Source organism: Protopterus annectens, chromosome 11.part0 (assembly GCF_019279795.1).
Source record: "Protopterus annectens isolate FY-2018-M chromosome 11.part0, PAN1.0, whole genome shotgun sequence".
Taxonomy (NCBI): Eukaryota; Metazoa; Chordata; order Ceratodontiformes; family Protopteridae; genus Protopterus; species Protopterus annectens.
This window is the reverse complement of record NC_056745.1, coordinates 564,120,128-564,140,581: the sequence shown is the minus strand read 5'-3', so window position 1 is coordinate 564,140,581 and position 20,454 is coordinate 564,120,128. Positions and strand designations below refer to the sequence as shown.

The window sequence follows — 20,454 nt, the reverse complement described above, 5'->3', positions numbered from 1 at the left end:
TTCCTGAGTGGCCCCTTCAAATCCCGATTTTGTTTTTTTTGCAGTGGCATAGCTGTTGACTTACTTCTCAGTGATCTGCCAAGAGACACATCAGTGGTTTGTTTCCTTTAAGTGTATAAAGTATTTTGTGTGTGTGTTTGTGTGTGTGTGTGTGTGTGTGTGTGTGTGTGTGTGTGTGTGTGTGTGTGTGTGTGTGTGTGTGTGTGTGTGTGTGTATGGGGGGAGGTGACAACAGTAGCTTTTATTTAAGATTTTTTTTATTAATGTAAACAACAGTAGCTTATTCAGCACATCAAACTTTTTTTTCCCAGACCACACCACGGCTTTGTTGTCGAAGAGGTACCGGGACTTTTGGAGGGGAGGCATTTTATCAAATTAAGAAAAAGTTACAAGGGACTTATTTTGCATCAGGGTTGTGTGTATTTAAGGATTGGAGTAGTAGAGATGTCTGCATCTGCTTGTGTTTGCCTATTCTGGATATGCTGCCCATCATAACAAACAACATTTACTTTTAGTCATTATCACAGCACCTGGAACTGTGCTGCCCATGGAAAGACTGCACTTGAACATGGGTTTACATGTTAATAAGTATGATAAGGATAAGGATGTCAAAGTATTCAGGTAAAAGGAAATTAACACGCAGTATGCAGAAGACTGGCATATTCTTCTGTCCATCATTCGGTCCCCATCCCTGTTGATTTAAACAACATTGAAAAGACTAGTACGTTGTTCGTATTATATTGGGGGCTCATTTGTTCACACCTTCCAACTCTTGTGTGGGTCATTAAGTGTGTGCATTTGTCTGTTAATCTTAATATGTCCTCCTTGCATGATGTTTCATTTCATACAAGGTGTTTTCTATTGTGCTTTTTTTGTTCTGCGATTTTAAATTTAAATTTTAAATTTTGTATTTAAAATTGTGTAGAATGTGTAAAGTAAATTAAAATTGGAAATCGTCTGATTCGCTGTTAGTCATCAGTGTTTGCTTCTTTGACTGCTGTTTTGTTAGTGCACATCTGAACATGTAAGCTTGCACAGTACTTTATACATACACACTATTGTATTAATTTAGAATTGGCGGGGGGGAGGTTAGGAAAAATGTCCAGAATTACGGGCACTTATGAAATAATATACTATTAACTTTGAAAGTTGATAGGAAAAGTGGATGCCAATTAAGGTATTTACTGAAGTGAAAGAAGTCTTTGAGTGTAACAGTTACCAGCATTTGCTAATGATTTATTTACTGACTGTAATCCAACTTTGAAAAAAATGCAATTTTAGGAGACAGAGCTAAATTATAAGCCCCAGTTAGGAACGTCATTAAAAACAGAGATTGTTGAGAGGTAAGCTGTGACACTTGTCCATCTCCAGACAAATGACAAGGGGAGTACCTCAGGGTTCAGTTCTGGGACCACTCTTGTTTGGCATCTACTTCTCTGAAGTACAGACCATTACTAAGGGACTCTATCTAACAAAGTTCGCAGATGACTGCAAACTGGGAGCCATTATTGAATCTCCAAATGATATGGATACTCTACAAAAGGGTCTTACAGAAAGAGATGCTTGGTGCCAGAGCCATGGGCTCAAGCTCAATGCCAAGAAATGTATAGTTATCCCCTTTGGGAAAAAAAAAACATGTACCTGTGAATTACCACATAGGTGGCAGTACACTAAACACTGAAAGTGTGATAAGAGACTTAGGGACACAGGTGGACAGTGGTCTCACCTTCGAGAACCACATCGCCACAACAGTCAGGAAATCCTTCTATGTGGCACACCTCATCTCTAAGAGCTTTTCATCCAGAAAAAAAGGAGGTCATTGTCCCACTGTACTCATCCCTCATTAGACCCATTATAGAATACAACGCCCCATTTGGTATATACCTCTCCGGACACCTGCAACAACTGGAAATGCCGCAGAAATACCTCACTAAATGAATCACAGTCCTAAAGCAGATGCCCTATGCTGACCACCTTAAAAGACTCCAACTATACTCTGGTGCATATTGTCTACTCAGAGGCGATCTCTGCTTAACATACAAGGCCATGTCAAACCCAGAGCTGTTGGACATCCTACACTTAAAGAAATCCTAATCCCTCAGAGCCACACGCTCCAGGGATCTGAACCTTGTCATCACAATAAACAAAATATGCTGGAGGGATAGGTTCCTGACCCAGGGACTCCCTAGACACTGGAATAGACTGCCCATACATGTCAAGCAGAGTGCCTCTTTGACCCTCTTCAAAAGGAACCTTGATGATTGGATGGGAGAAAGGAAATTCACCCCGGGGATCACATCAGTCGCCCTGCTAGACAGGGGTCCAGGAAGTAAATAGTGTGGGAAGAAATAGCCAGGGAATTGTTATGGCTAGGCTTGTATAAGCCCTAGTACCAATAGCCTAGTACCAACCCATGAACCTATGAACCTATGTGCTACAGGGAACTCATAACAAACACTATAGGTTTCACAGCAGCATAAACAAAGCTTGGTTTTGCCTTGTCTTGTGCTACACCTCATTTTGAGTCTTAATGTGTTCATGTTCCACACTGTTCACATTGTAAGAGTCTGCCACACAGTCACTACTTAACAATGTTTTTTTTTAAAACTGACATCAATTATAAATAATTCTGACATATCAATACATCAAAATAATACATTTAAAGCATAACGTGACACATTTTAACAATGATGTGAATTTTCTAAGTGAAGTTGTTATTAAGTCCTTAGTAACTGTTCCACATTTTGCCCATTTGGACTACATCATCAAAGGTATTGCACAATATTTTGTAGATGGAAGGCTGAGCACTATATTCGTACCTGAGTCCTGAGGTAGTCACTCTTGTCATGGATGAGCTGAGCCAGGAATATCCTGTCTGGGAACAGGAGGCTGAAGCTAGGTGCAGAACCCCAGTGGGAATCTCCCTTCAAAACCTCTTTTAATGGAGAGGCAGCCATTGTTGAGGATGACAGGAATGTGATGAGGCTGACAAGTAGTGCTACCCAGTTTACAAGAGCACTGAAGCTTGACACTTGAAATGAAATACAGACAAAAACAGTGAATTCTGAAGTCTGCACAATATAAGCTGAACTGACAGCCGAAGAACAAGGGCAGCAAGAAGTTGTGGTTATTACAGAAACTCATCCCAGCCCTCCATACACAGCCGAGATCAAAGAAGGGCATTTGCAAAGTTGCAGTAGAAGATGCTAAAGGACTATTTTAAAATTGTCCATCTTGGCATATAAACAATTAAAACTAATTTAAACAGCATGCCCAATTCGGGAAGACGCGTTTTTATATGCAGTGTTTTGCGTTCTGAATCTAAGAGAAAGTTTCTAAAACAGGGACATGTTTTTTCAAGGTATTGAACAGATGGAAAAGAATTCAGCCTGTGGCATTCCCCAACTCTGTTTTGATGTGATTTTAGCTTTAGTTACCGTTGTAATCAATCATGTAGGCAAACTTCCTAATGTGACAGTACAAGGTGCGACCTGGTCCACAGAAAGTGAATAGGTAAACAAGAGTCAGGTCTCGAGATTTCTTAATGCCCAATTGCTCTTCATCGAATATGTATTTGAAGTTTTTGCATCATTTTAGGGATATGGATTGGTTGAACTCTGTGAAGCACTCTCCGATGATTTGGATTTATTTTAGGGAAGAATATAAGTAGCACTCTTACAATATAGTTGCATCTTGTGTTTTTCTTTTATAAAAGAGGATATTTTTTTCCTCAAAAGAAGTTCAAGAAAATAGGATTTTATAAATCATTTGAGCACCATCCTTTTAATTTTAAGTCTTTTTCAAAGTTGAAGTGGAGGTGCACCAAGGAAGGAAGGAAAGAATGAATGGACCAAATCACCACATGTCAAATAATCTTACATAGTTCATAGTTCATAGTTTAGTACTAAGCTAACTGCCCTTCCGAGCCATTTTAAGCCTAGCCAATTATCCCTTGTGAGACTCAAACCCTGCACCTTGTGTTTGTAAGGCAAATACCTTAGCCATTAAGCCACCCTCCCAACCCATATAGTCCCCTTGGTTGCCTTGATTCTCAAAGATGAGCGTTTACATTTTTTTTTAACATAAAACACAAGTTACATTGTTAGGAGTAGGAATTATTGGGAATGTACTTAAAATTTCACTGTCTGTAAATGAAAGAGCTTATTTTTATTATTCTGGGCACCATTGACGTGCATTTATCAGATCTGCTGTTGGGAATGTATTATTCCATTTTACTAGATCTCTGACTTTGTGAAAGTATTGCAGTAGTTAGGAGGTGGGAGTCTGTAAACTTGGACAATACATAATAGAAACTAACCTGTTCAGTAGGTGAGTTCAGAAAGGAAAGATGATTTCACAGTGCCAGGTGAAGAGACAATGTTCTGTTGAGCTGAAGTAATATAAAACTGAAGTCTGCTGGGGAAGGCTTAGGCTAACAAAAGTAGGTCAGAAGTCAATGCCATGCAAACACTGAATGTGGTTGATGTGCAGTGATAGCAAAATCTGAAAGCTGAATATAGGAAAAAAGTGATAGCAAAGACTTCAAAGTGTGTAAAACATGACAGAAGTGGAATCATCAGCTACTTTGACATGACAGTAATTGCTGGAGGCAGGAGATGGATACACCAAGTTCAGAAACTAAGTGAATCACATCAAAAACAGCAGGAGATATTGTAAAGGAACTTAGACAAGTGTTTCTTTGCAGAATGTGTATTTTCAGAGTTAATGTTAAAACTGGGGAACAGTTTCCTTTGACAGAGATTCTAAGACATAACAAACAGACATAACAGCAAGGTACTCAACAAAAGCCATTTTTATTACATTTTTACTTTGTTTTAAGATTTGTTCCAGGGTGATTTCAGTGGAAACTAAATTTTAATGGCTAGTGGGAACAACAATATGGGAAGGTAGGTGGGGTGGGGTAAAGTTAGCACGTCTACTAATATATTGGCTAGATCTTTGGAATGTGTGATATTATTGAGGAGAAAATTGCATTGTTGGACATTATTCATTAATTTCTGTACATAATTGAAAGATTTGCAGTTTCCTTGTCTCTGTAATGACCTTAAGTTCATACTGTGCTTTATATTCTTTAGTACTGCCCTTAAATTCCTTGTTGTTATGTTTCAGTGTGTGATCTCAGGTAGGGGATGGGGAGATCATACTGTGCTTTATATTCTGTAGTACTGCCCTTAAATTCCTTGTTGTTATGTTTCAGTGTGTGATCTCAGGTAGGGATGGGAGATCATACTGTGCTTTATATTCTGTAGTACTGCCCTTAAATTCCTTGTTGTTATGTTTCAGTGTGTGATCTCAGGTAGGGATGGGGAGATCATACTGTGCTTTATATTCTGTAGTACTGCCCTTAAATTCCTTGTTGTTATGTTTCAGTGTGTGATCTCAGGTAGGGGATGGGGAGATCATACTGTGCTTTATATTCTGTAGTACTGCCCTTAAATTCCTTGTTGTTATGTTTCAGTGTGTGATCTCAGGTAGGGATGGGGAGATCATACTGTGCTTTATATTCTGTAGTACTGCCCTTAAATTCCTTGTTGTTATGTTTCAGTGTGTGATCTCAGGTAGGGATGGGGAGATCATACTGTGCTTTATATTCTGTAGTACTGCCCTTAAATTCCTTGTTGTTATGTTTCAGTGTGTGATCTCAGGTAGGGGATGGGGAGATCATACTGTGCTTTATATTCTGTAGTACTGCCCTTAAATTCCTTGTTGTTATGTTTCAGTGTGTGATCTCAGGTAGGGGATGGGGAGATCATACTGTGCTTTATATTCTGTAGTACTGCCCTTAAATTCCTTGTTGTTATGTTTCAGTGTGTGATCTCAGGTAGGGGATGGGGAGTTCTTATCACTTTTCGTTATTTTTCCTTCTTTCATTACACTTCATTATTAGAGGAGTTCAACCAGAGAGGTTTATTCCTGAATTTAACATATTTAGTGTAGACAGGTACAAACTCTTCCTTGCAGCTATTTAGCTGCTGGTGAAAGTCAGTATGAGGTAGCCCTCTCACTAGTCATGACAAAGAAGATGACTGATTTGCAGTCAGGTTTAACCAGGGATGAGGAGATGCTGGATGGGTTACAGGCAGAGGTAGGTTAGTTGAATATTTCTTTTGCTTCCAGGCAATGCAAGTGCAAGTGCAGGGGCTCCAGAAAAGCAGGCAATGTCTTCTCTGATCTGCTGTTGGCAAGATATAGTTCCTGATTGCACAAAACACTGTTCTAGCTCCAGTATATCTGTTTCTGCTGTTTTCTAGTGATCTCTGCTGCTCCACTGCTCCAGTTATTTGACAAGCACTGCTCAAAGACATAGAAGATTCCTGTAGCCATCTCTGTAGAGCATCAGCTTTTAAGATGCAGAAAAAGTGAGGCATAGTAGAAGACCACAAGAATGAAAGCACTTATCCCAATAAAACCTATAAAGGAACGACTTGGAGTCACTCTCATTTTTGAAGGAGGAGAAAGATTTGGAACTGGATTTATTTTGCTTTTAGAAATACAATTATTTAATTGAAGGGATTGCGCTAAGTACTTGGGTTCTTAACAAGTCTGTGTTGAAATATCCCTGCATACAGCCAGGCTGGATTGGAGATACTGGACTCCCCACCCATTGGTGACCTGTGATTGTACATGGGTAAACTTAGTAGTACAGATGCATCATTGTTAAGATAAAATAATCCTTATCTGCAGACAGGAGCCTTACTGTAAAGCTAATGAGGTAAACTTTGTTGCAGAGGGCAGCATAGAAACCTCAGTGTGTAACTAAAGTGTTCTGCACCAACAGACAGGACAAACACGTGGCTCTATGTAGAAGCAGTTCCACATCAAGGAACAGTCAAGTGAGAGCAGATATATACATTGCCATAACTAATAAAATAATCTGGTCATGTCTCTGGCTCACAAGTAAAATGAATTATCCCAAAAAATATTTAGATTCACTGTTAAGAAAAAATTATTTTCTTCGTAACTTTTATATGCCTTTAATTCATTTTAATTTGATTACAGGTACTGTAACAATCAATCCAAAGGATTCTCGTTGGGTAGGAGCATGGTGGCTTGGCTTCTTAATAGCTGGAACTACTAGCCTGCTGGCTACATTCCCATTTTGGTTCATGCCAAGATCTCAAATGAAAGCGGCAAATAAGAAACATAGATTATCTGAATTAATTGTTTTAACCAAGGAAGTTCAAACTGGTGAGAAAATTACAGAGTATAAACATGGGCCAACACTTTCTGAAATTGCAAAAGGTGAGTTTAATTGAGTGGAACATATAGATATACAAATGTGAAATTAAGCTATGAGAATATTTTACGCACATATTTTAATGATCATGAAATAGTGCAACATAAATAAGAATTGTCTATTGTTGATATGGCAGTGCGTTTGATGGTATCATTGGCTCAACATGTAGCACATACATCTTTTTTGGAAGTTCAGAAGGCTGTAGTCAATATTGCCCCTATGGAAAATATATTCATATTTCAGTTTGGGCACAGTAACCTAGCAAAATAGGTAGCCATACTCCTGTGGTGCTATCCTTTAGATTGGATGTTAAATTTAGATACCATCTGCCTGAGTTAGTGGTACTTCATGTCGTAGGTATTCACTGAGAAAAGGGTTTTACTAATATATATTAATAATATATTAAATCCAAATGAAAAAGAGCAACTGCAATAAGGAAAATTAGACTCAGGCCAGAACTGCTATTTATTTATTCATTTATTCATTCATTCATTTAGCTGTAAAAAATATTTAAAGAACTACAGTTGGTAAGAGTGTTCAAGAAATGTGGGACATCCTCTGTAGTAAAATTCAAAATACTGTATTAATCTTTGTCCCAGTGAAAAAGATGATTATGGAAAGAAATCTAGGGCCCCCCCCCCCCCCGTTGAATATAAAGGTGGCACACATGCTTAATAAGAAAACAAAAAGATGTTGGCAGAGTATGAGGAGGAATCCAGGCAGAACTAACCAGAATGTATATAGAGAAATGGTTATAGCAGTAAGAAAACAAATTAGTTGAGCCAAAAGATAGTATGATAAGTTGGGTGCACATGTTTTAGATAACAAGAAATCCTTCTTTAATTGAGTGAATGTAGGAGAGTGTGTTATGAGAATATATGAATTTTGATGGAAAAGTTGTTTCAGACTTGTTTGAATTGGTTGAGAGTTTTGCCAGCTTTTTTCTTACCCAACTGAATGGAAACCTTTCTCCTAAATTTCTTTGTTGTTAACCATGAATATACTGCCCCTCTAGTAATGAAGGAATGGGTTCTAAACGTTTTATGGAAAATTAAACAGCAATCCTGTCCAGGCCCATATGACATTAATTGGTTCTTTATGAAGGGTATCATGATGGTAATACTGGAACCTACTTATTCCAAAACAGTTTTATATCTGGGCATTTCCCTTGTTATTGGAAAGGTTAGAATATTATTCCAATACATAAAGGCTTGTCTTCACACAGTGTGTATAATTTTAGGCCAATAAGTCTAAAAAGCATAATTGGTAAAACTATTGAATGTCTTACATTATTAATACTGATGGAATCAGAATTCCAAAGTTATTCTGATATGTTCTAGCATAACCTTACGTCTGGGAACTCTGTAGTAATCATAAGAGCCTTTGTTTAAAAGTTACCAGTTGATGTAATTTATACTGCCTTAGCTAAAGCCTTTAATTCTGTTCCTCACAACTCTTTTGAAATCTTTGTCACAATGGACATTCAACAAGTATTTGGTTAGGTGGATTGCTAACTGGTTGGATAATGGGAAAGACTGAGGTCATAGTCACAGAATTGGATAAAAAAAAAATAAAAAGAATCAATAAAGGTGTCCCTTCGGGATCCATACTGGGGACCTTCTTATTTCATGTATTTATGACAAGTTTTCTCCATGAGTCCAAATGTTGGGAGGAAAAATTTGCAGATGATGCTAAAATTGCAGGGATGGTTACATCAATAGAAGATCATCAGGAATTGCAAACTTATTTAGATAAATTATGTGAATGGGCTCAGTGAAATGAAATTTCATTTAATTTTGGTAAAACTAAGGCTATGCATTTTGGTACAGAAAATATCAGATATCCCTATTGGGTTCTATATTAGGAGAATGAAAACCCGAGTGAATGCCAGTTGAGCGACAAAGGAAGAGCATAAACTGCTAATATCGAACCAGAGAAACTAAACAGGTAAAACACGTAAACTCTCACTAAGTGTTTTATGGGCAAGCCCCCCTGCACCCCCCCCCACACCCCCCCTACTTAAATATACCAACTCCGAGATTGCATTACATTGAAGTAAAGGGATGAATTCCCTATGGCAAGCTCTGTTCATTCTTGCGATATTAGCGGTTTTCGCTCTTTCTGTGTCGCTCAGTTGGGATTCGCTCAGTCGGGTTTTTGTTCTCCTAATATAGACCCCCATATTGAATATATAGGGAGATTTTTGGAGTTTGTGAGCAATATGAAGACCCTGGAATTTTGTTCATAGGAAGTTACTAGGCTAATAGCTGTAGTGCCATTACAAGCCTAGCCAAGTTCTACCCTTATTTCCATGATCAGCACATATTGTCCCTGTCCAAGAGAGAGAGACATGGGGAGCCCCCAGGGTGAATTTACAGTTGCCCATCCAATCGTCTGGATTGCATTTGAAGACAGCCAATGAGGTGCTCTATTTAACATAAAGTGGGAGTCTGTTCCAAAAGTGTGGTAACCTCTGGGAGACAAATCTGTCATCCAGCAGGTTCTATTAATGTCACATACTAGATTAAAGGTCGCGGTGGTGGTGCTGCTGTAGCATTGTTGCCTCACAGTAAGATGCTGTCCGGTTCGATTCTCAGCTAGAGCGTCTGCTGCGTGGTGACATGCGTAAATGGGCGTGCCTTCGTTGAAGGTTGTGCGTCAGGGCTGGTAACTCGGCATGTAAAAATCAGCTACCAATCATTAGCAGACCGGAGTTCTGCTGTGGCGAAAAGCCAAAAGACACAACAACAACAACAACAACAACAACAACTAGATTAAGGGCTGTTGAGTGAGTAAACCATGTACCATTTGACTTATGGAGACACAGCATTTCCAATAAAGCAGGGTCAGAGATTGCTTTGTATGCAAGGCAGAGACTGCTTCTGAGTAGTCTGTATGAAACAGAATAAAGTGACAGTGATTTCTTGTACTTTGTATTACTTTATTGCCTTTTTCTGTTTTGTATACTGTGATTTGTTTTCTTTACATTGTGTTTTACTAGTATTCTGCTTTTAATTGCTTATTAATACTTGAAAAGAGACCACAGCTGTGCTGTGTCTCATGCGAGTCAGAATTCTTCCCACCCTCCCATTTTGATACTGTTGTGTTTTTAAACACCACTGTCTTTTTAGTTGGCTGCTCCTTGTGTTAATTTGACCATATATCCCCTTCCCTCTCTCCTTTCACTGGCTGGTGTGAGTAAGCACAAAATTATCATTTTGTGAAATCAGTCGCCTTCAACTATTTAAATTTATTGGCCATCCCACTGATGCCAGAATACAAAAGTGCCCACCCCCATTCAATCTATCTTGTTCTTTTAAAAATAGTGGCTCTCCAGTTAAACAGCTAAAACTTAAGTTACCCACTTTCATATCTGACTGCTTAGTGCACACTGCAGTGTTTAGGATAAACCATTTTTTTTCATCTTATCTTTAAAGCATCTATTGCAAGACCACCAGTTACTGGAGATCCCACATTCTGCCTCTCAGAAGTCATCTGGGGGATTAGTGCTTCTGTTTTCTCCTGGTGAGAGAAGGAGTATAGGGACATTATTTTCCAGAGACTGATGATCACCAGAAAGCCTAATAACTGCTTTATAGGTGACAGCTTGGAATCTGTGCTTATATTCTGGTCCTGATGAATAGTGCATTGATTCCTGACTGTTTCTGGTTGAAGAGTGAGTGTCTGTGCTTAACGTTCCTGATTGGTTTGGTTGCTATTAAAGGCATCCACCAGAAAAAGGCTACAAGCCTACAGACCCTTGTATCATTGGTGACAAGACTGTGGATCACCAAACAAGCTGTGGCCTGGTTCTCATCTTGGGATTGGTGCTAACATTTTTCTTCTGGTGAGAGAAAAAGCAAAGGAGCATTATATCCCAACAGAATGAAGCTTTGGTGAGACCAGCATTAGCAGTAACCATTCTTGTGACTCCCCTCTTTTCATCATTCTTGACAAGCTAATTCTTTGTTTTCAGTAACTACTGCTTGATTTATTTCTAACTTCATAATATCTGCCTAAATGCTTCATCCTTAAATTTTAAGGGTCTACATATTAGCTTCCCCTCAAGTGTTTGGCAGTGCTCTGTACAGACTCAGACACCTTGAGTGGCATTTTTCTTGTAAAAGCACAACTGAAATTTCTCCAATACCTAGTTGCACATAGGACGACTAGTTTGCAGTGGCAAGCACTGTTCCCCTAGTTGCAAACCAGATACTCCCAACAGTGATTGATATTCTCACTGCAACTGTCTAATCAATAAAAAAGGGTCTGTGGCCATGGATATGAACTTTCCTACTGACTCTGTTATCAGCCTGGTGGATATGGACATCCTGAGACAATGTAGAAATTCCCTTATGTTTACTGACAACCAATTAATTATCATACAAACTGATATGGTATGTGAGAGATGTATTTACACAATGTCACTGGAGGGAAAGCTCTCACATAAAAGTGCTCCTAATGTTAGTAAGGTTGTCAGTAGTACACACGCTGTACTCATCGCAAACAATTCAAAGCAGAAATATTGATCCACATTTGCTGAGGCAATTAAATGCAACCTTCCTAAACCAGGAAGACCTCCTAGATGAACTACACATATCAAATACCCTCAGCATCCCCAAATGCACTCTTTCAAAACAACACCCACATCAACACATAAAGATGCATCTCATGGAGCCTCTACCTCTAAGCCCATAAGGCAAGCACCACACAATCCAACATTCTAGTCATTGGAGACTCCATCATGAGACACACTGATATCCCACTCACCAGGCTGAGTAAGGAAAATGTCATGGTCACTTGCTTATTAGGGGCTGTGATCCATCACATTACACATGCACTCATGCCATTGGACCTCAATTACCAATATGACTCAGTCATAGTCCATATAGGAGTAAATGACCTGAGACATACCTCCCTAGACTATATGAAGAGAGTCATCATGGCTCTCTCGGAATGTGTGTCTCAGGCTGCATTGAGCAGCATTTTACCTTCTCCAAGGATGATGCCACTATATGAACAAAAGATGATTGACTTTAATAATTGGCTTAGTTTCTGGTGTTATTCTAAGGGGGTGCAATATTTGTCAGCATGGAGGGAGATGGTCAACAGACCATGATGCTTTGCCAAAGATGGTCTGCACCTCTCCCATCTAGGCTTTTGAATACTTGCTAAAACATTGTCTTCCCCCATAGTGCCTTTTTTAGGCAATGCCAAACTGAAAGTACTTCCAACATAGCAAATCAAAACCAAAAAAATCTAAATGTATTACTGCTCAATGCTAGGAGTCTAAACAAAAAACTCCACTCCATAGACTCTCTCTTTACCCTAGAGAATGCTGATATCTGTGCTGTCACTGAGACATGGTTTATAGATGTGGACAGCACACCAACAGTGCAATTTTATAATGCCTTTGACACATTTAGGCCAGCTACTTCACAGGCAGGGACTAAAGGTGGAGGTGTCTCTGTTTACATCAAAAATAAATATACTTAAAGGTTGTTCAAACAGGAGAATGCACTTGAGCTGCTCCATGTTCAAATCACCATAGGCAAAATCCAATACCACTTCCTTGAAAGCTATAGGTCCCCCTCTATGACCCAGGAAACACATGCCATGTATTTAAACTTATTAGAAACACTAACCATCCAACCCAATACCATATTAATGGGTGACTTTAATTACCCCTTGTGATGCTCCTGCACTGGCCCAGTAATCAAGTTGCCTCAATCCTCACCACTAACACCAGTGCTGGACGTGAACATTGGGAGGATGACAAACACACACACACAGTAAAGTACAATTTCCCTTAAGAGCACACAGAGATTACAGTCAGTCTGGGGCTGGTTTCTTCCTCTTTGTCCAGATCATCGGTAAGACTCCCCACTGGCACAGTTATAGGGTTAAGATCTCAGCTAAGTGATCAAGCCAAAACCTCCAGTGCCCTCTCTGTCCAACCAGTGCTTCGTGTCCCTGCCCAAGTAATTGATATGCATACACACACACACACACACACACACACACACACACACACACACACACACACACACATATGTGTGAGCACTCACACACACACACACACACACACACACACACACACACACACACACACACACACACTTTGAGATTTGATTTATATACAAACACATAGACAGTCCTGAGGAAGGCTGGCACAGTTTTACTAACTATACCCCCTTCTACCCAGACTATAAGGTATTATCACTGCCACCAACCACTACTTATCATCTACTATAAAGGTCCCTACCAAAGGGTGCCCAATTGTACTGTGTAATGTAATTATTATTGAAATGGTAAGTGTGTCCAAGACTAAGGCTATTTAGGAGTGGCCTATACAGTGTCAGCAAATACATATGCAAGTACTCACAGAGATTACATATCTCTACACAAATCATCCGCAATTAAAAGGTTTAAATATATTTAATAATAAATAATAACAGAACAAGACAATACTCAATACCCACAGAGTTCAGAATCACAGAAAATACTTTAAAACAACATTGCAGAATAGTCCCACATAAATACAGAAACATCTAGACTGATCTTACTATTTTCCTTTCTATCTCTAAGAGAAATACCATGATCTAAGTCTTACTTACAGATGCAGGCAATTGCAAGTGCTGAATGGATGTTTACAGGTCCAGAGACAAACACAAAATGGACAGGCTTTCTCTGAGAGATAGTTCTTAAATTACTATCAAACACTTCTGCTGGGTTATCTCAGATTACATCATTCTTGTCACTTCTGCATTAGTTCCCATGCTAACAGGAACTTAAAATTTAACGTGTCTGTGGAAAAATGCTTCTCTCTCAGATGTACAGCTGCTAGGAAGACACAGAGCAATACAAAAACACTTTACATGTGAAATCTAAAAATTATCTCTGTGTCGACAATAGAAAGAAACTCTACCTGTAGACATTCTGTCTTCTAGCTGTGGTAAACACAGTCATAAAACTCTTTACTTATTTTCTCAGAGTTTGAAAGTTAACTCTGTATGTCCTAATTTCATTGCTACTATGAAAACATACATTTGCACAGGCATATAGTCCATATACATTTCTGCTCTTTTTCAGCAGGATGCAATGTGATAACATTTTTGAAGCTCAGCACATAACATACAGGTTACTTACATTTGTAGACAAGCCTCTGGATCATATTAATATTTACAATGATGGAATTATTTACAAAATTCTAGCTAGGTGGGCTGGCAGCCTACACACACTCCTATTAACTGGGAATTCTATATGACACCAAATGTACACACACAGAGATGCCTACATTTTGTAAAAACAAACTCCCTGGACCAGATAGTCAATATACCAACCAGGAGTGCAGCCATACTGGATCTGGCCCTCACTAATATGGGAGAATGCTGCACACCCCCTACTGTAATGCTTTTCTTGGTAAGGTCAGACCACAAAATTGTCTCCTTTGAAGTAAAAATTAAATCTGGACCCACAGCTAAACCTGGAACATTCAGGAACTATTCTAAGGCTAACATCCCACTATTAAGTGAGAACCTGGTCAAATTTCAAGCCCCCATAAACCCTGAGAACACTATTGCCTATGCAGAACTGTTCATAGAAACCCTGTACAAGCATGTTAATAGTTGCATAGAGGCAGCTGTGCCCACCAGGAAGAAGTACAGAACTAACTCAAAAAACAAGCCATCCTGGTGGAATCACAAAATCAATAGGCTGTATAACAGGAGGAAGAAAATCATGATAAAAATTAGGAGGTGCAGCACCCAGCAGGATAAAAGCCCTCTCATCAAATTAAACAAACAACTCGAAAGACAAAGTCTACCAAAGCCAAATTTTAGGTAAGCTTGGCCTCCCAGGCCAAGAACAACCACAAAGCATTGTTTAGCTATGCCTGAAAACTCAAAGGCAATACACAATTGTGTGCATAGCTCATTGTAAATGGAGCCACGTATACTGAGCCAGAATATATAGCAAACCTCCTGGCTGATAAATGCAGCACCAACTATGCCCCTCTCTCCCCCAAAACTTTCCCTCAGGAAATATCAAATTTAACTTCCCCTACTATCACAAGGGACCAAGAACACTGCATGAATGGGCCCAGATTATATCCCAAGGATATCTTCTAAATAGCATGAAACGTGACATGTCAGGGCCTCTTGAACTGCTATTTAACTGTAACTTCTAAGCAGGCTCCTTGCCTCATGAATGGAGAAAGGCAACAGTCATCCCTCTACACAAAGGTGGGCCATCTACAGACCTTGGGAACTACAGACCCATATGTCTCACTAGTCTTATATGTAAAGCCATGGAAAGAATTATCATGGAGATGATCAATAGAGATATAGTAAACCTCCAGACACTGGACCCAACCTAGTTTGGTTTTGTCAAGGGCAGATCAAGGCTGTTGTCAACTTATGTGGATTTCTTTGAGAAGGTCACCAAAGCAATGGATGAGGGCAAAATCATTCACACTGCCTACCAAGGCAAGACCTGGCAAGGCAATTGACACAATACCCCATTCAGACATTGTTGACAAACTCAAGAGGTTACATACAAACCTGTATGTCACCCGGTGGATAGCCAACTGGTTCACAGACAGGAGGCAGGAAGTTAGAATTGGGGAGTCGATCTCTACAAAGAGGCCAGTCACAAGTGGAGTCCCTCAGGGATCAGTCCTTGGAATGCTTCTTTTTGGCATTTACTTCTCAGAAGTCAAGGTCAATATCAGTGGTCTCTGGCTGCCTTAATTTGCAGATGATTGCAAATTAGGAGCTGTCATTGAATCTCACACTGACACAAATGTTCTCCAGGAGGGGCTGACACAGGCAAATAACTGGTGTCAGAGTCAAGGACTAAAACTAAATGCCAAGAAATGCGTAATAGCATCCTTTCGGAAGTCATCCATCCCTGTTAACTATCATATTGACAACACACCCCTTAGAGTTGACCCAGTAGTCAGGGTAGTCAGGGACTTAGGGACACACGTAGATAGTAATCTAGCCTTTGACCATCATATGTCTACAGTGGTGAGGAAGTCATTCTGTGCTGCACAACTTATAAACAAAGGTATGGCATCAAAGTCCAATGAAGTCATTGTTCCACTGTATTTGATTTTTGTCATACCCATCATTGAGTGCAGTGTCCCCTTTGGTATATACCTAACCAGGCATATCCAGCAATTGGAGTGTCCACAAAGATTCCTCACTAAAAGAATACAGGGCGTAAGTAAAATGTCCTATGCAGACCTCCTCAAATCTTTATCCTTGTATTCTGTCTCTTACAGGCATTTGAGGGGAGATCTATGCCTGGCATACAGGGCATTGTCAAACCCCACTCTGATGGACCTCCTGCATGTCCAAAAAACAAACAGCACCAGAATTACCTATTTTAAAGACTTAAACCTTGCCTGTGATATAAATAGGACATGCTGGAGAGACAGGTATGTGTCTCAGAGATTACCCTGTTCATGTGAAGCAGAGTTCCTCCCTAACCCAATTCAAGTGTAACTTGGACAATTGGATGAGAAACTGGAAAGTCATCCCTGGTTTGGCACCTATGTCTCTAATATACACAGGTAACCTGTAAATGGTTCATCTCCCAGGCTTATGCTTACACTTATTAAGGATATCAGAACTTGTCAGAGATTTGGGATGCATGGCTCAACTTAAAAAGGCCCTTGTGCTCATTAGCCTAGTAAACACCTATGAACCTATTTCAGGCAGCCCACTTAGGACAGATGTTGAAGACCTTGGATTTTCCTTGTGAGGAACCTTTGTGGTTTCTGCAGTTGCTGCAGATGCTTGGAAAGATACATACCAAAATGGGTGTAGTACTCAATTATTGGCCTGATGAGAAAAGAGGAAGGTGATAACTTCTTTTTTTTTTCTGGAAGCAATGCCCTTACTTATGAGATGAGCAACATGGAATTCCCTTCTTACCACTGTGGAGACATGGTGGTCAAACATAAGGCTGTTATCAACATGTGTGCCCAGGTCTCTCATGACTGAGTGCATACTTAAGGTGTTGCTGTTGATGTGAAAGTTAGCAGGAACATCGACCTGGATGATAATACATTTTTTTTGCGTTGAGTTTAAGGCCATGACTTTGGTACAGATTGTTTAAGACCCTATCGTAGGATGTTGACATCATTTGGAGATTCTATGACTGCTCCCAGTTTGCAGTCGTCAGCAAACGTTGTCAGCATCAGACTTTTCGTTTTTGCTTGTACTTCAGAGAAATAGATTCCAGACAGTAGAGGTCCCTGGACTGATCCCTGTGGAACACCACTTGTTACAGGAAAGTTGTTGGATGTGGATTCCCCTATTTTGACTATATGGGTTCTATCAGTAAGCCAGTTAGTGACCCATCTACTGATATAAGGGTTGATACCTAGCTGGGTGAGTATGTCAATGATGTCTGAGTGGGTGATAGCATTAAATGCCTTAGTTAAGTCTAGGTAGATTGCATGCAGAGATTTCCCTTCACCCAGGGCCTTGGTGACTGTGTCGAAGAAGTCCACCAGGTTTAACAGGTATGATCTTCCTTTGACAAATCCAAACTGAGTAGGGTCAAGGGTTTGGAGATTACCTATATCTTTGTTGATAAGTTCCATGATGATCTGCTTGATGGCCTTGCAGATAGCACTAGTCAGACTAATAGGCCTAAAGTTCCCAGGGTTAGTAGAAACACCACCTTTGTGCAAGGGAATACCGGTGGTCATTTTCCATTCAGATGGGATGAAGCTAGTACTTAGACTATGATTGAAAAGCGTACCCAATGGTGTTGCTAATTCTTGTTGGAGTCCAGGTATGACGCATCCTGGGATGTTATTAGGTCCCATAGATGCTGTGGTTTTGGCCTTAGAGAGGGTGTTTATGACCTGCTATCTTCAATAACTGCTTCCTTTTCTACAGGCTGTGATACTTATTTTATAAAAATACTTGTTTTATTTTATTTTCTTAACCAAACAAACTGTCATTCATTTGTCTGTAAGGGGGAAAGTGTAGGGGTGGGGGTGTGAGTTTGCAGGAAGGCAGAGTAATTTTTTGTTCCAGAATACTAAGTAACTGTTCTTTAATATAGAAATTAACATCAAATATAAACTTGTGTTATTAAGCTTAAAGGAAGATGAGGCTACACTTTGCCTTATCCTTGCTGAATTTTTTTTTTGCCAATGTAAATAGCATTGGGTTCTACATTATTTAAGATCTTGTATGAATTTTTAGTATTACCACCATTGTGATCACTTCATATTTAAATTAATAGACAGTGCATACGTTAAACAGCTATGCTCTTGAGGATTTTTAACTACAGAATAAATCCACAAGCAGCTTCGGGGTAAGGGCACTTCACTGTGTAAACACACAAACGCTAAATTCCTTTTCAGGTCACCAAAGTACCACCACGACTCGGAATAAAAGTTAAAAATTGTAATTCCTTTATTAGATAGAATAGTAAGTGCTTTCGGGTTTTAACCAAGCCCTTCTTCAGACATATAGCTAATGACAATTTTCAGAGTATATTTAAATGAAAAAAGGCACCAAAAAGGCTTTAGAACCACTTTTAAAAAACTCAATAAATACCACTGTTGCCCACTAAATGGTAATAAAGATAAACTTTTCAATGGAAATTCACTGTGAATGTTAAATAAATCAAGGTCTTCTTTGTTTCTAAAATGTATATAAAATGTATATAAAAAAGGATACATTCTGAAACAATTATCTACTATGATATCCATTCTCTGCCAAAACTGTTCAAATGCAAACTTGCTATTAATTACATATCTAGAAACTCACCAAACAAAATATATATGAATATAATTATACTAAAGAAAAATGCTCATACATAAATATTATGCCCAATTAATAAACTCTCTAACCTATATAAATACAATATACATGACTCAGTTTGATTGATAATCATAAAAGCTACCAGTAGAATAGAAAAAAAAAAAAATATATATATATATATATATATATATATATATATATATATATATATTTATATATATATATATATATATATATATATATATATACACATGTATATATAGAAAAATTCTAAACATCTAAAAAACATTTAAAAGCATTATCATTAGGCTTACATTCATATACATAAATAATCAGATCATATATACATGTGCATGAATGCACAAAATGTATATGAATAAACACATATATATCAAAACATATAGAAGTACAATTTAATATAAACATATAACAATAAAGTTGCTGATTACTTAAAAAGTACATAAATAAGCTACAATCTATCTATATAATGATGTTTCAATGATCTATCTTTGAGGAATGGCCTAATCAAAATTCTATCATTTATACCACTACCTCCATCTGACTGCATTCTTATTATCCATTTTGTTTCTTGTTTTTCTGTATAGTTCTTTATATTACCTAATCTCTTGTTTCTCTCAATCAACTCAACAACCATGAAGTTAAACTTGTGATTCAAACCATGACTTAAAACATGTTTCGCTAATGCATTAGTTTCATCCTCACGGTTTATAGCGTAAAAATGTTCCCTCGCTCTCTCTCTCAAAGTTCTATTAGTTTTTCCTATATAGAAACTAGTACATTTCGTACATTTAGCTAAGTATAAAAGATCTCTAGACCTACAATCAGCATAGTGTGTAAAGGTATATGTTCTGTTACTATCAGGATGTATAAATACATTGCAACCTTGTATATGCAAACACTGATTACAAGTTCTACAGGGGTATGTCCCCTGTCTTTTTGACACTATTTTGTTGACCTTTCCTTGTTCATAACAAAGTAGTCGTTTTAGAGACTTATTGTTGCGATACCTATACTTAGGTTTAGAGCCAACTATAGATCGAATTTCATCATTAGTTGTTAATATACTCCAGTTTCTATTAATAATATTGCATATACTCTTGTTATTATTTCAGTATTGTATATTCAACCTGACTTGTGTATTATTTAACTTGGTATTTCCCATAGCTAATACTGCTTCTGTTTCATCAATATTCTTTTCTCTAAAATAAGGTCTTCCTTTCTTTTCCCTGTCTATTATTTTTAAATCATTAATGACCCCACTTTCTTTATTGGAATATCCTCTCATATTAAATTCTTCTTTCAGAGTATCTAAAGTGAACTGACATTTATTATCATCACTTGTTAATTTGGATATTCTCCGTCCTTGATTAAAAAGCATATTTT

General features: G+C 38.5%; 1 protein-coding gene across 2 annotated transcripts in view; it reads left to right on the top strand.

The window, feature by feature from the left end:
* The window catches only part of LOC122815513 (solute carrier organic anion transporter family member 1C1-like), a 4,185,790-nt gene that overhangs the window by 2,540,312 nt on the left and 1,625,024 nt on the right, over positions 1 to 20,454 (top strand). Inside the window, exon 7 of one of the 2 annotated variants that reach the window (XM_044088065.1) lies at positions 7,021 to 7,263. The exons of the other annotated variant lie outside the window; for it this stretch is intronic. Within the exon in view, the coding sequence (XP_043944000.1) occupies positions 7,021 to 7,263 (243 nt within the window). The remainder of the gene's footprint in view (positions 1 to 7,020; positions 7,264 to 20,454) is intronic. 2 annotated transcript variants of the gene reach the window in all.